Raw genomic sequence first — 14,164 nt, forward strand, 5'->3', positions numbered from 1 at the left:
CCACGCAAATTCCTCCGGCTTATTGGGTGGAGGGAATCTCTTTAGCTGTAGGCAGAGCCAATCTCCCTAGGCCTCTCCCACTGAGTATGCTCAGCACCTACACGCTGTTGGGGCTTCAGGAGCCCTAAGACCAAAATCTATTGAATTGGACTCTGTCAGTGAGCAGTTATAAATGGAGAGGCAAAGTAAAATAGGGAATTCATATAATTGCCTATATAAATTAAATGAATTAGAATAAAAATGGTTCAGAGTCTAAATGGGTTTGGCCCTGTATACTGATTTATGTGGACATAATCTACTGTATATTTTACTATACAAGTGGCTTCATTCATGTATTTGTGAGCTTTAATTGAGCATCTATTTGGCCCCTGAAACTGTGCCATGCACTGAGGTTGCAGAAACATCTAAGAATATCAAAAGCCATGACTTCATGGAGCTTACAATCCAGCAGGGAAGACAGACACTCAATTACTCATTACAAGAGCAGTGAAATCAAAGAAGAAAACAGACAATAGGGGAACCTAATGCAGAGAATTTAGGAAAGTTTTTCTGAAGAAAAGTTTCTTAATCTGAAGTCTGGAAGATGAATAGGAGATACTTGAGTGGGTTAGGTTGACTTTTAATTATTGGAGTAGCTAATGCTCATTGAGCACCTGTTATGTGCCAGGTAATCTAGCTAGTATTCTGTGCTCATTATCCTTTTACATTCTTTGCAATAATCCCATGGAGTATCAACCATTGGTATACCTAACTTACAGATGAGCAAACTGAGGAATAGGGACAGGTTTAACTAAATTTCCCAAGATCATACAGCTGATTTATGTGTTAGTGTTAGAGCAGGATTAAAACTCCAGCAGTGGGACCACAGGGCCTTTCTCTTACCCACTATGCCCTTTTCTCCATATACTACACTTGGGTGTTTGGCAACTTGCTTTCTCCTCTCTTGTTCCTTTTAAAGCAGCAGCTGATAGAAATAATTCCCTTCTTCTCTGGGTGGCAACAGTGCGGGAGAACAGCGAGGATACTGAGGAGATCTACGCAGTGTCATATTTTACAAAGAGTTTCTATATGTAACCACTGTGTAGAGTAGGGTCCTTAACCAGAGGTCCATATATAGGCAACAAAGAATCTGAAACCCTTGGAACTGTATGCAAAAATGCATTTGTGTGCCCCTGTGTGTATCCATTTTTATAGTCCTCCTCAAATTCTCTGAGGGTCCTTGACCTAAAAACATTAAGAACTACTGCTCTTGAGTCTGTGGTTTGAGAGTTGCAAAGAACCTTTGGGAATGGATGGCCCAGGGATTCTCAAAAGCTGTCCTGGGACAAGTGTTCCATTGGCTATATTAGAATTACCTGATCCTTAACCCAAAGTGGACCCAGGAATCTGTATGTTTAAGTGCCCCCGATGATTCTGATGCACACCCAGGTTTTGGTCCAATGATTCTCTAACATTAGAGTGCATCAGAATTTCCTAACGTGCTTGTTCAAACACAAATTTCTGGGTCCCATTCTCAGAGCTCCCGATTCAATAGGTTTGGGTAGAAACTGATAATTTGTATTTCTAACAAGTGTTCAAGTGATGCTGATGCTTTTGGTCCAGGGCCCACACTTTGAGAATCACATTTTAGTCCAGTCTCCGCATTAAAGATAAAGAAAATGGGAACTAGAGAGAGTTGGCTAATTTTTCTAAGATAACATGATTAGGAGGGGAAAAGCAAGGAATTTCTTGTGTATGTCTTCCAGCATCAAGGAATCTACTATTTACTTTTGGATCATTGAGAATATAGCCATACAGAATTGAACTCAAAAGAAATTGTGCTTTTTCCATAGAGTGAAATCATCCAACATCAAGGCTATCCCTGTGAGGAGTATGAAGTCACAACAGAAGATGGGTATATCCTTTCTGTTAACAGAATTCCTCAAGGCCTAGTGAAGCCTAAAAAGACAGGTATGGTTTACCCCATGTCACCCCAACATGTCAGTCTTCCCTATAGTAAAGACTTCCTTGTGATTTGAGTGTGCAGAAGAAAGTCTGGGTTCTTGGTACAGACTGGGGCCCACTGTTCAGGCCAAAAGATGGCTGCAGTTCCCCAATAATCCCCATCACCACCATCCCATCCCCAATTATCTCAGATAAACAGGAGTGTTTGCTTTTCAAAAAAGACCTTCAAGAAAAATCCATTTCTTGATCCCTCTAACACTTAACCCATTCCCTATACTCCTCCTATATAGATATTCTAGAATATCCATTGATGATATTTTGAACAGACCACATCAACCCCTGCTCATGAAGAATGCAAACTCCAGTATGGCTCCCACCCCCGCCACTCTATATTCCCCATCCAAATAGCTCTTTAATATTTAAGATGTTGTCCAGCTTTTCACTAAGGTCTTTTTAAGAATCAGGCACTATACATACATTTTTAATACTTGGTACATGTTTCCATAGTTCATGCAATCTCATGTTTGTTTGTTTGCTTGTTTGTTTGTTTGTATATGGGATTTTCAGCTATTGCTGGCTTTTAAAAAATTCACCGTCACTGATAAAGTGTACCCATCCTCCAACGCTTTTGGCACTATTCCTTTTAATACTCCAGCTCTATGTGTACAGCAATGACTACATTATTTGCCACGAGTAAGGTAACATAATTTCTTATTGTGTTCTTTCTACATGCCAGGTACAACGTTAAGTGATTTATTTGCATTAGTCTCATTTAACTTCCACAATAATCCTTAGAAACCGCCACTCACAGAGGTTAAGTAACTTGCCCAGAAGTCTATGCTAGTACTTGCTAAACTTGCATTCAAATGTTGCAACACCTGCACTGAAATCAAGAACTGTCTGCCACTGTAGCCGTGTTCTTAACTAAGACCAAAAAATGCTCCATGAATGCTGTTGGTCTTTGGTGTAGAGAAGCTTTAGGGTTCTGTTTTATTCCAATTTACGCTTGTGTAGGTTTTTGAAAACCAGCTGGGTTTACACCTGCAGAGCTATGCCTTTTCTGTGTCCAGCGTGCTCCCCCGTCAGTGCCTTTGAACTTGGAGTTCTCCCTCTGGACCCTATCTCCTCAGGTATCTACACAGTTTGCCGCTCTTCTTTCAGGGCCTCTCTATCACATTCTTTCTCTGACCACCCTATTCAAACAGCAACCTACTGAAGTCAAGCCCCTTATCCTGCTCACTTTTCTTTATGGCTCTCCACATCCCCTGCTATGACAGACATATGCTTGTTTATTTATTATCTGTCTCCTCCAACAAAAATGTAAACTCACTGGGAGCAGGGACTTTATTTTATTCAGGGCTATAACCAGTACCTAAAAGAGTGCCAAGCACTTTGTAGCTGCCAATAAATATATATGGAATGATGAATGAATTTTATGAAAATAAATGAATAGCCTGGAGACACACAGAAACATTTCACTAAACCCCACAAATCCTAGGGGGTAAGCAGGGCACAGTTCTTCTAAGCAATCAGGTGACTGTGGCAGTTCCTAAGCTCAGGGGTCACTTGCAACCCCTGTTCATGGCTGGAGTTTGTTTTCTCACATCCTGTGTATTTGGACTGTACACTCATTGCCCAGGAGTTTGGCGTTCAGGGTTATCAGCCTTTTTGGTCCAGTTGACGCAGAATACCCCCCTCTAGTGGCCAATGTTGTTCCTGGCGCTCCTACTGGCCTTTTCAAGGAGGAAATCTACCAGCGCTGAAAGTAAAAAAGATTTCTCACCATCTCTTCAAAAAGAGAGTCAACGAAATTCACGCTGAAAACACCTGAAAGATGTCTATAAGCTTGTGACAAAAAACTTTTTAAAATCTTACTTCATCAAATAATCACAGTTAGCTTCAAATATTTACATCAAGAGAGAATAAGGTGGGTCCTCCTCAGAAATGACAGCTTTTCTAAGAGTATCCCCTACACACTCACCTGCTGGCTATAATTTAAATGAACATCCATGACTTAGAAGATATTTGAAATGATCTAACTCATCTATAAGCCTATCTTCTCACTAGGTGTACCACAGTACAAACTGCACTGCGAAGTAGGACCAAGCTGGCCCCAACCACGGGAAACGTCCTAAGGATTCCAAAGGGCAGCATTGATCTACCACAGTTTGGTCACCTCATGTTGAGGTCATCTCCTTGAGGGCTGAGAGGATGAAATCAATGACCAGACATAAAGGAAAACCTAAAGTAACTCTGAGTTCCTTTCTCCTGGTCCTGTACTAGCAGGCTTCATGTTGTCTCCTCAGAGGGATAAATGTGGCAAATCGAATTCATGATGATTGCCCAGGTGCAGGAGGAGTTTGCTGTATAAAGGCCTTATAGGAAGACTGCATATGAACTCAGTTCACTGAATAACAGGAGCTTGCATCTTATAAGAGGTCAGACAGCATACTGAATGCCTGATGCACAATATCTCAGCTAACCCCCAAAACCCCATGAGGTGGGTGATTGCATCCTTGTTTTGCTAATGAGGACACTGAAGCTCAGAGAATCATTGCCTTGGAAGTTATAGTACTAAGAACAATAAAGCTGCTGTACGATAGGCTTACTCTAAGCCAGGGACTATGGTGTGGATATTACGTACATTCATTATCTGATTTAATTCTCACAAATCCGGTCAAGAGCATGATGTTTTTCCTTCTAAAGGCACTGCATATTCTTGATCTTTCATCATTAGTTGCTAATGACAAAAATGATGTATTTACCTTAATTTACTTAGCGTGTTAGAATTTCTAAAGCCCTTAACGCTTCTTTACCTCCACTGATATTTTCATAAATTTTATTTTGATATTAGCAAAAGGAACTGCCATATAGCCTTTACCTTGACCTACCAGTTGTGAATTACGTTTTGCCCACATTTACTTTATCGCTCCCTCTCTCTCTCCTTATCATATTATTTTTTCAAAAAATCTGATAGTAAGTTTGAGACATCATGCTCATTTATCCTTAAATTCTTCAATATGTATTTCCTAATGTTGGAGAGAAAAAAATTTTTTCCCCTATTCATCTTAGGTTCTCAACTGGGGCCCTGGAAATTAGGCTAATAAAAGACGTATTAACAAGAGAATAATGAGCAGAGGTTTATTAGCATATGCATCCCACATACATGTGGGAGCACTCAGAGATGATAACTCAACAGTGTGGTTAGAATTTGGGGTCTATATACCTAACTTAGTAGGGGAAAGGGAGAGGGGAAAGAACACTATAGAAAAGCAAATGACTTTTTTAGAAAGATAACTGGGCCCTTAGGAGGATAATGGGAGATATGATAGTTTGTGACAATGTCTGTCTGGTTGCAGCAGCAACCTCTGTCTCCAAGAGAAGATTAGAGTTGCTCCTAGGGAGGGGTTTAGGACAATGGAGTTCTTCTGGGGGGCTCTGCTTTTAGGCAGATAAGGGATTGATATACATGTCTGTCGACTGATGAGTGATAAGGAAAATGTGGTGTACATATGTATAAAATGGTATATAAAGGAATATTATATGTATATATATAATGGAATATAATTCAGCCATAAGAAAGATGGAAATCCTGCCATTTGTGAAAAGATGGATGAAGCTGGAGGATATTATGCTAAGCAAAATAAGGCAGACCAAGAAAAACATATACTGTATGATCACATTTATGTGTGGAATCTAAAAAAAATCAGTTGCAGTAACAGAAACAGAGAGAAGAATGGTGACTACCAGGGGCCGCGGTGGGGGGGAAATAGAGAGAGGTTGGTCACATGGTACATCTTCAGCTGTAAGATGACTAATTCTAGAGATCTAGTGTATAGCACGGGGACTATGGTTAACAATATTGTATCGTATACTTAAAATTTGCTAAGAGAATAGATCTTAAGCATTCTCACCACAAAAAAAAGGTAACTGTGTGAGGTGATGGATGTGTTAATTAATCTGATTGTGGTAATCATCACACAATGTACACATATATCAAACCATCTATACTTTAAATATGTGCAATTTCATTTGTCAATTATACATCAATAAAGCTGGAGGGAAAAAATTATTTTAAAAGCTAATATCGCCAATATTGGAACAAGTCATCAATCTGTACCTCATCATATGGTGCACTGAGAAGGACACAACCTCACTTCTGTGGTATTTTTGCCAAAATGTATAACCGAATCACATCATGAAGAAACACCAGACAAACCAAACTGATGAACATTCTATAAAATAACTGTCCAAAACTTTTCGACTGTCAAAGTCAAAAAAGACAAAGAAAACCCGAGGAATCGTTCCAATTTATGAAGGAGACAAAGAGACATAATTAAATGTGGTGTAGGATCCTGGATTAGATTATTGACCAAGAAAAAAAAAGGCTGTAAAAGACTTTGGCACAATTGACAAAATTTGAATGTGGACTATGGATTAGATACTAATATCCATCAGTGTTAGTTTCCTAATTTTGATAAATGTATTGTGACTATAGAAGAGAATATCCTTCTCAGTGACAGGAATCAGGATATGACTCCCCCTCAGATATGCCACTTTGGCATAAGAATTATTCTGAGTTGAAGACATTTGAGTTTCTGAAATTGCTTATCTACCTGAAAGGCTGTCTATCTGAAGTTGACAGACACACACACACATGTATACACCACATCTTCTTTATCTACTTGTCAGTCGACATGTAGGTTGTTTCCATATCTTATAATGCTACAAAAATGTGAGAGTGCAGATATTGCTTTGAGATCTCATTTTGTTTCCTTTGGGTATATAACTAGAAGTGGGACTGCAGGATCATATGTCAGTTCTATTTTTAATATTTTGAGAAACTTCCATATTGTTTCCCACGGTGGCTGTACCAATTTATATTCCCACCCACAGTGCACAAGTATTCCCTTTTCTCCATATTCTCACCAACACTTGTTAGCTCTTCTTTTGGACGAAAGCCATTCTAACAAGTGTGAGGTGATACCTCATTGTGGTTTTGATTTGAATTTCCCTGATGATTAGTGAAGTTGAAAACCTTTTCATGTACCTGGCCTTTTGTATGTCTTCTCTGGCAAAATGTCTATTCAGATCCTTTGCCCATTTTTTAATCAGATTAATTAATTTTTTGCTATTGCATTATACGAGATCCTTATATATTTTGGATATTAACTCCTTACCAGGTTTGCAAAGATTATCTCCCATTTCATAAGTTTCCTTTTCACTCTGTTGACGGTTTCATTTGCTGTGAAAAAGATTTCTAGTTTGATGTAGTCCGAATTGTTTATTGTTGCTTTTGTTGCTTGTGCTTTCTGTGTTTTATCCAAAAGAATCATTGCCAAAACCAATGTCAAGGAAATTCTTCCCTAAATTTTCTTCTAGAAAGTGTATGGTTTCAGGTTTTACACATAAGTCTTTAATCCATTTTGAGTTAGTTTTTGTGAGTGGTCTAAGTTAGGGGTCCGCTTCCATTCGGTGACATTAGCTTTCATCACTACGTTAAAGTGGTGTCTGTCAAGTTCTTCTACTGTCAAGGTAGTATCTTTCCTTTTGTAACTAATAAATGATTTGTGAGGAGATGCTTCTGGGATATATAAATATCTTGTATCTCTTCAAATTTTCACCCCAAATTTTACCCTACATTGATGATTTTATAATGCCATCAATCTTTTTATTAACTGGCATTGTGCTATAACTAAAAGCGTTTTCTTCTCCCTTAATTATTTGCTTATTCATTTATTAATATCAGTACAGACTCATGAATTCTTAACTTATTCAATGGGGTATAATTTATAACTATCATCATTTATTTTGATGCTCAAATTTTCACATATTTGAACAGTAGGAGCTCCTTCAACCTGACGTATGGGTCCTTTTGATATGAAGGACCCATACTCATTAAACCATAATATATATGAGTGTCTATATACATACAGACACTCATATATATAATTATCTTAATCGTTATACTATACCACTTCCTGGGGTACTTCCAAAGTCCTCTGAGGTACAGAGACAAGCCTAGTAGTAACAATAACTACACAGAAACAACAATGGAAACTGAACTGTATTTATTCTTTCTCTGTGCAAGGCATTGTGCCATCTGCTCCTCGGGCCCTCTTTTATTTACGCATAACAAAAGTTCTATTTTTCTGATGAGGAAATCAAGTCATAAAAAGGTTAAGTAACTGGCCAAGACAATCAACCTAGCAAACAGCTGAATCAAGATCTAAACACGGGTTTGTCTAACTTGAAAGCCTTCACACATTCAAGGAAAACAAGAAAGGTGGAGAACACTTCCCACAGTTGAAATTCTCTGTCGTAGGTCCCAAGCCTGTGGTGTTACTGCAGCATGGCTTGCTTGGAGATGCTAGCAACTGGATTTCCAACCTGCCCAACAACAGCTTGGGCTTCATTCTAGCAGATGCTGGTTTTGACGTGTGGCTGGGGAACAGCAGAGGAAACACCTGGTCTCGGAAACACAAGACCCTCTCCATAGACCAAGATGAGTTCTGGGCTTTCAGGTACATGAAAATCTTGAGAGTGGAGGTGGCCATGGATGTCTTTGGAAGAACTGGGTAAAGAATTATGGCTTCTAGTATTTGGATAATTTTCTTTGGTTGGGTCATCAATAATGTAACATGATATTCTCTGTCTTATTAACAGTAATTCTTTTGGGGAAGTAGTGGGAAAGATTGGGTTCCCCAAGTAGAAGCTTGGGTCTGGAGAATGGAGTGAGAATGGTGGTTGGTGTCAGGTGATTGAGACTGACATAGAGGAATGTATACGTCCAGTTCACTGTAGATGGATATCCTGAGACTAACTCTTCTGTGAATGGTGACGAGGACTAGTACCCCCAGGAGGAGATAAGACCAGATATAAGGGAAACTATGAAGCCTTAGGGACCGTCAATTTGACTAACATATCTCTCACACTCTTACAAAAGATTTTTAATGTTTTTATTTAAATTTCCTATTGACATTTAACCTGTTCTTTATCCATTTCTCAGAGAAGGGCCCCTGCAACATCTTTAATATATTTCACATAAATGAATCTGCATGGTCTGGTGCTGTTCTGCTAACAAAATAACAGGACACCTCCACTAGGAGGTGGATCATGCACTCAGTACATATTCATTGAAGATGATTATCACTCTATGATAACATGTGGAGAAAACAGCAGTTAGTTAACAGCCTATGACGTCAGCGGCACCCATGCATCACAGGTTTGGAACTAGTCTGTTCTGAGTGTTGTGAGGGGCGCAGTAAGCAAGCTGTGGGGGCTGACGACTCAAGGACTTGTTTGTAACCCCCGGGGGCTGCTTTCGTTGTTTTCGATTATAATTTTTCATGTAATTTTGTCTTTTCCCCTTGTAGTTATGATGAGATGGCTAGGTTTGACCTTCCTGCAGTCATAAACTTTATTTTGCAGAAAACGGGCCAGAAAAAGATTTATTATGTCGGCTATTCACAGGGCACCACCATGGGTAGGTTCAAAGGAAAGCAGGTTTGTATACTCAGAAGAAATGTGAGCTTATGGTGCACAGCTGTGCCTAGGCGCAGTCATCTCTCACTTCTCTCAGATATGGCCTCATCCTGTTCAGTGACTCTAGGGGCTGCGGGAAATGGGGACTAAATCGAGGGAAGCCTGTGGTATGGTAGAAAAAGCAAGGGCTTTGGAGTCAAACAGATGTGGATTCAAATACTGGCTCTACCACCTCATAGGTAAATGTCCTTGAGTAAATCATTTAACCTCTCTGATCTCAGTTTCTTCATCTATAAAAGGGAGATAATAACTCCCTTTTAGGGTTGTTAGAGGTGTTTGGAATGTTCGGTGTGATCATATATACATAAGATCTGTGAAGGCAGGTATTTTGTCTAAGATATAGCCATAAGAGCAGTTCCTGGCACACAGTATGCACTCAATAAGTGCATTGAACGAATGAGGCCCTGAATTCAGGCTCTGGCGTGTAACAGGCAATCAATAAAGAGTAAGCCTCATTATCATATTATAAACAGAACTGATGAGGGATTTTCTTTTCCTTCTCATGGCAATGTCTGGGATTATATGCTGGTCTCCTTTTGCTTTTGATGAATTTGTGAGAAATCTTAACTCATGGCATCTGCAGGATTCAGATCGCCTACTTGGGGAGATGGAAGTGGAGACCGTGGCTATCCTGGCCCTATTTCAGACCAAAGCCAAGAGGGAAAATGTGTTTGGCTTCGATTAGGCTGAGGGAAGATCAGGAGAGGCACGGTGCCATGAGGAGGAGCTCTCTAGAAGAGGCTGGGAAGAGCTCTTGGCCTTCGCCCTGAGCCAGACTCAGAGTTGAAGGCCAGGGTGAGAGCTTCTGTGGAGACAGGCGAGCACTCACCTACTGGAAGTAAAACTTACTCTTGAACAGGACAGCCACGTCTAGGTACCAGGACAGGATTTATACTCCCTATTATGGAAATTTGAAATTTTGTGAACAATTTGACTTTTTCCTTCTCTCTTGTCTGTGGTTTAATATCATCCTCATATCACCTCAGACTTTATAATAGTAATAATTGCCTTTTATGAGCACTTACTAACTCCCAGCCATTATATACACATCATTCTGCCCCATTCCTTTACTGCGTATCCACAAGGATGTGCAGTGGAGATTTGTATCCCTGTTTTACAGATGAATAAATTACAGTTAGTGAAAGAGCTTGACCACATTACCTATGCAGTGAGTAGATCACAAAGCCAGGGCCCATATTATGTATTCAAAGTGCATAACCACTCCAATGAGGTTTATAAGTTGGACAAAAATTAAATTCACATATTCCTCTACTTGTAAAAGAATTTTAGCTCTATTTCTACAGTTGTTAGAGATTCTTATGTCAAATTCCTTCAAAAAAATAGAAAAAGATGACCTATGAAACCCATTGTCATACTCAAAGCACTGTGAATTTAGGTCAATAGTGGGAAAATCTCAGCTAGCCTTTAGTTAACTCATACTTATCATTCCTTAAATTAAACAACACATCATGGAGTCTTAAGCCATTTGGTTTCTGAGGCCTCAGCAGACCATCCAGTCACATTGGCCACTGACACTCATTTGCCAAGAGATTTGATTCTGCAAAAGTTCAAAAAGATCATCAAATAGGGGATGGCCTGGTGATGTAGTGGTTAGGTTTGTGCACTCCGCTTCAGTGGCCTGGGGTTTACAGGTTCGGATCCCAGGTGTAGACCTAGCACTGCTCATCAAGCCATGCTGTGGTGGCGTCCCACAGAAAGTAGAGGAAGATTGGCACAGATTTTAACTCAGTGACAGTCTTTCTCAAGCAAAAAGAGAAAGATTGGCAACAGATGTTAGCTCAGGGCCAATCTTCCTCACCAAAAAAAAAAAAAAAATCATCAACTATTATCAGCAAGCCATGAATTCACCTTTTGCTATCTGTTTATCTCCTGGAATGGAATGACCACTTTACCTCTCCCTGAAATTCCTCAGGTTTAGGCTCTGTCCTCAAGCCAAGAGAGGATAAAGTACTTGCTCTGAGAAATTTCAATGAACAAAAAAAGCCACCACTGGGGCCAGCCCCAGTTGTCTAGTGGTTAAGTTCAACACACACTACTTCAACAGCCTAAGTTCGTTTCCTGCATGTGGACCTACACTGCTCTGTTAGTGCTCATGCTGTGCTGGCGGCCCACGTACTGAAAAACAGAGGAAGATTGGTCCGGATATTAGCTCAGGGCAAGTCTTCCTCAGCAGAAAAAAAAAAAGCCACAATTGGAGGGGAATATCCAATGTTTATGTAAGTACAAAGTTTTCTAGGGAAGTCTCTTATGTGTCAAATCACTGAAGTCTTTCCTACCACCCACATCCTAAAGAAGGAGTCTAAGGCTGATGGCAAACCTGATTGGCAAAGACTAAACTATATGGCCTGCAGCCCCTGGCCACTGACTTTTATTAAGAAGATAGTACATGTAGTTTACCAGACAGGATTAACCAAAGTAGGGCAAGTGTAGAGGAATGATGGGCTATTTTTGCTTACTTCTCCCCTTTCTCTCGTATTTGTATAAATCATGTTACTGTCTGTATCTATTGGAGAAGATGTGTTTCATTACAGCTTCTCAGGTACTGCCATGCTATCAGAGGCTCTTTTGCTATAGAACTTTCCCAGAAATCATTTATGATCATTACTCACAATGACGTTGTGTCAAAAATAAAATTGAGCTGTGAATCCGTTCTAATGGCTCAAGGGCTGTTGGAACTACGGGCACAAGTTCATTTGGCTCCTTTTTTTCTTTTTCTTGTGAGGAAGATTGGCCCTGAGCTAACATCTGTTGCCAATCTTCCTCTTTTTGGTTGAAGAAGATTGCCGCTGAGCTGACATCCATGCCAATCTTCCTCTATTTTGTGTGGGATGCCGCCACAGCATGCCTTGAGGAGCAGCGCTAAGTCCACCCCCAGGATCCAAACCTGTGAACACCAGGCCACCAAAGTGGAGCACACAAACCTAAGCACTATGCCACAGGTCTGGCCCCTCATTTGGCTCATTTTTAATTAATGCTCTCTAATAAGTGAAGAGTCTGACTTTTACATTTTCCTTTCTGTATTTTTCAATAACATTAACTGATTCAAGTGATGCTGGCTCTCACCACGCAGTTCATAGAAAGAAAATTAGAATGTTACTCTTGCTATGACTCTAACATCCAGGGGCCTTTAAAAAAAGTTTTTTGCTCTACACTCAAATTGTTCAACTTGACATGAAGACAAAAATGCTAATGATGAGGCTAAACGTTATTTCAAGAGAAATGAGGGGGCACGAAAGCATAGGATTCTTCTAGTAGTCAACCAGGGAGCTGTTATTATGGAGAACTTGAACTTAGTCTGCATAAAGAGAAATATGGTTGGGAGAAGTTATCTAGAGTTCTCAGATCTTGACATTTGAGGAGAGTTCTCACATGGTCAGAATTAAGCTGGAATATTGTTTAATGTATCTTCAACCCTGGCCTCCTGATGGTACAGCTTGGAGTGCAAAAGCTAGTAACAGGTCACTGTTGGGCCTGCCTCTGCATGTGGCTGGCAAGCCTAATCACAAGGAGGAAAAGCAGGGAAGGAATCAGTCTTTCTTAATACTTACTCACCTTCCGGGAACCAGACAGAAGTCACGTATTCCAGTTTTCTTCTACACAGCCCCTCTCTCCCCAAACCTGCAAATATCAGAGGGTGTGTAGACATTTTGAAATAGACACACAGTATTTCAAACATATGACTATGCCCTGGCTTTATACAACAGTCCTTTTCTCCCAAAGGCTCCACAAAGATTGTCCCTATACAGTGGTAAATTGATGAATTTGTCTCTATTTTATAAGTATAGAAACTGAAGCAGAATCTGATTTAACCAGAGTCCCTTACCTAGTCTATGACAAAAACAGGAGCTGGAACCCAGTTCACTAGACAACTTGCCTACTGGATTACATTACAATTTGGATTCCAGAAAAGTTAGGGATCAAGGAAAACCAGCAAAACCCTGCTATCTCAATACCCATTATGATACAGAACATTGTTATGAGTAAACAAGGCAATTTCTCTAATTCTCAATTTCTCTCACTGTAAAGAAGAGATTTGTTAAAAATACCTCACAACAATCAGAAAATTAAATAAGGTAAGAACTGTGAATGTCCGCAGCAAAGGGTCTACCATGGAGTTACCTCTCAATATATATATTTTTCTCCAAGTCCATATTATTCAATAATTCATAAATTCAAGTAATTCATTTAATTCAATAATTTAATGAAAACCTACTACTGGAAAACAAATATTTTAGGTGTCAAAGGGAACACAGAGGAGTTTTTGCTGCTGGGTTTTTTTCACCTCTCAAGGAGCTTATAATTTCTTAGGATTAACTCACACAATTACTGAAATATCTTGATAAAAGCAAAATAAGCATTTTATGAGTTCTAGGATATTCAGTATTCACATTGACATATTTCTTCTCTTGCAGGCTTTATTGCATTTTCCACTATGCCAGAACTGGCTGGGAAAATCAAAATGTATTTTGCTTTGGCACCTATAGCCACTGTTAAACACTCAAAAGGCCCTGGTGCCAAATTTTTGCTGCTGCCAGATATGATGATCAAGGTATGTGACTCCTCAGATAATTCCTTGTCTACGTAGAAGAGTCCCCTAGCTCATTTTGCTAAGACATACACTTTTAAATTAAAGCCACTTCTTTTTTTCTATAGT

At 39.7% G+C, this 14,164-nt stretch overlaps 1 protein-coding gene across 3 annotated transcripts in view; it reads left to right on the forward strand.

Moving 5' to 3' along the window:
• Window positions 1–14,164, forward strand: part of LIPM (lipase family member M) — a 36,975-nt gene that overhangs the window by 15,966 nt on the left and 6,845 nt on the right. For 2 of the 3 annotated variants that reach the window (XM_046653114.1, XM_046653112.1), the window contains 4 exons: window positions 1,833–1,950; window positions 8,270–8,522; window positions 9,321–9,430; window positions 13,923–14,059. In XM_046653114.1, coding sequence (XP_046509070.1) covers window positions 1,833–1,950; window positions 8,270–8,522; window positions 9,321–9,430; window positions 13,923–14,059 — 618 coding nt within the window. The remainder of the gene's footprint in view (window positions 1–1,832; window positions 1,951–8,269; window positions 8,523–9,320; window positions 9,431–13,922; window positions 14,060–14,164) is intronic. The other variant, XM_046653113.1, reaches the window with a different exon arrangement.

This window comes from Equus quagga, chromosome 2, assembly GCF_021613505.1.
Source record: "Equus quagga isolate Etosha38 chromosome 2, UCLA_HA_Equagga_1.0, whole genome shotgun sequence".
In the NCBI taxonomy this organism is placed as follows: Eukaryota; Metazoa; Chordata; class Mammalia; order Perissodactyla; family Equidae; genus Equus; species Equus quagga.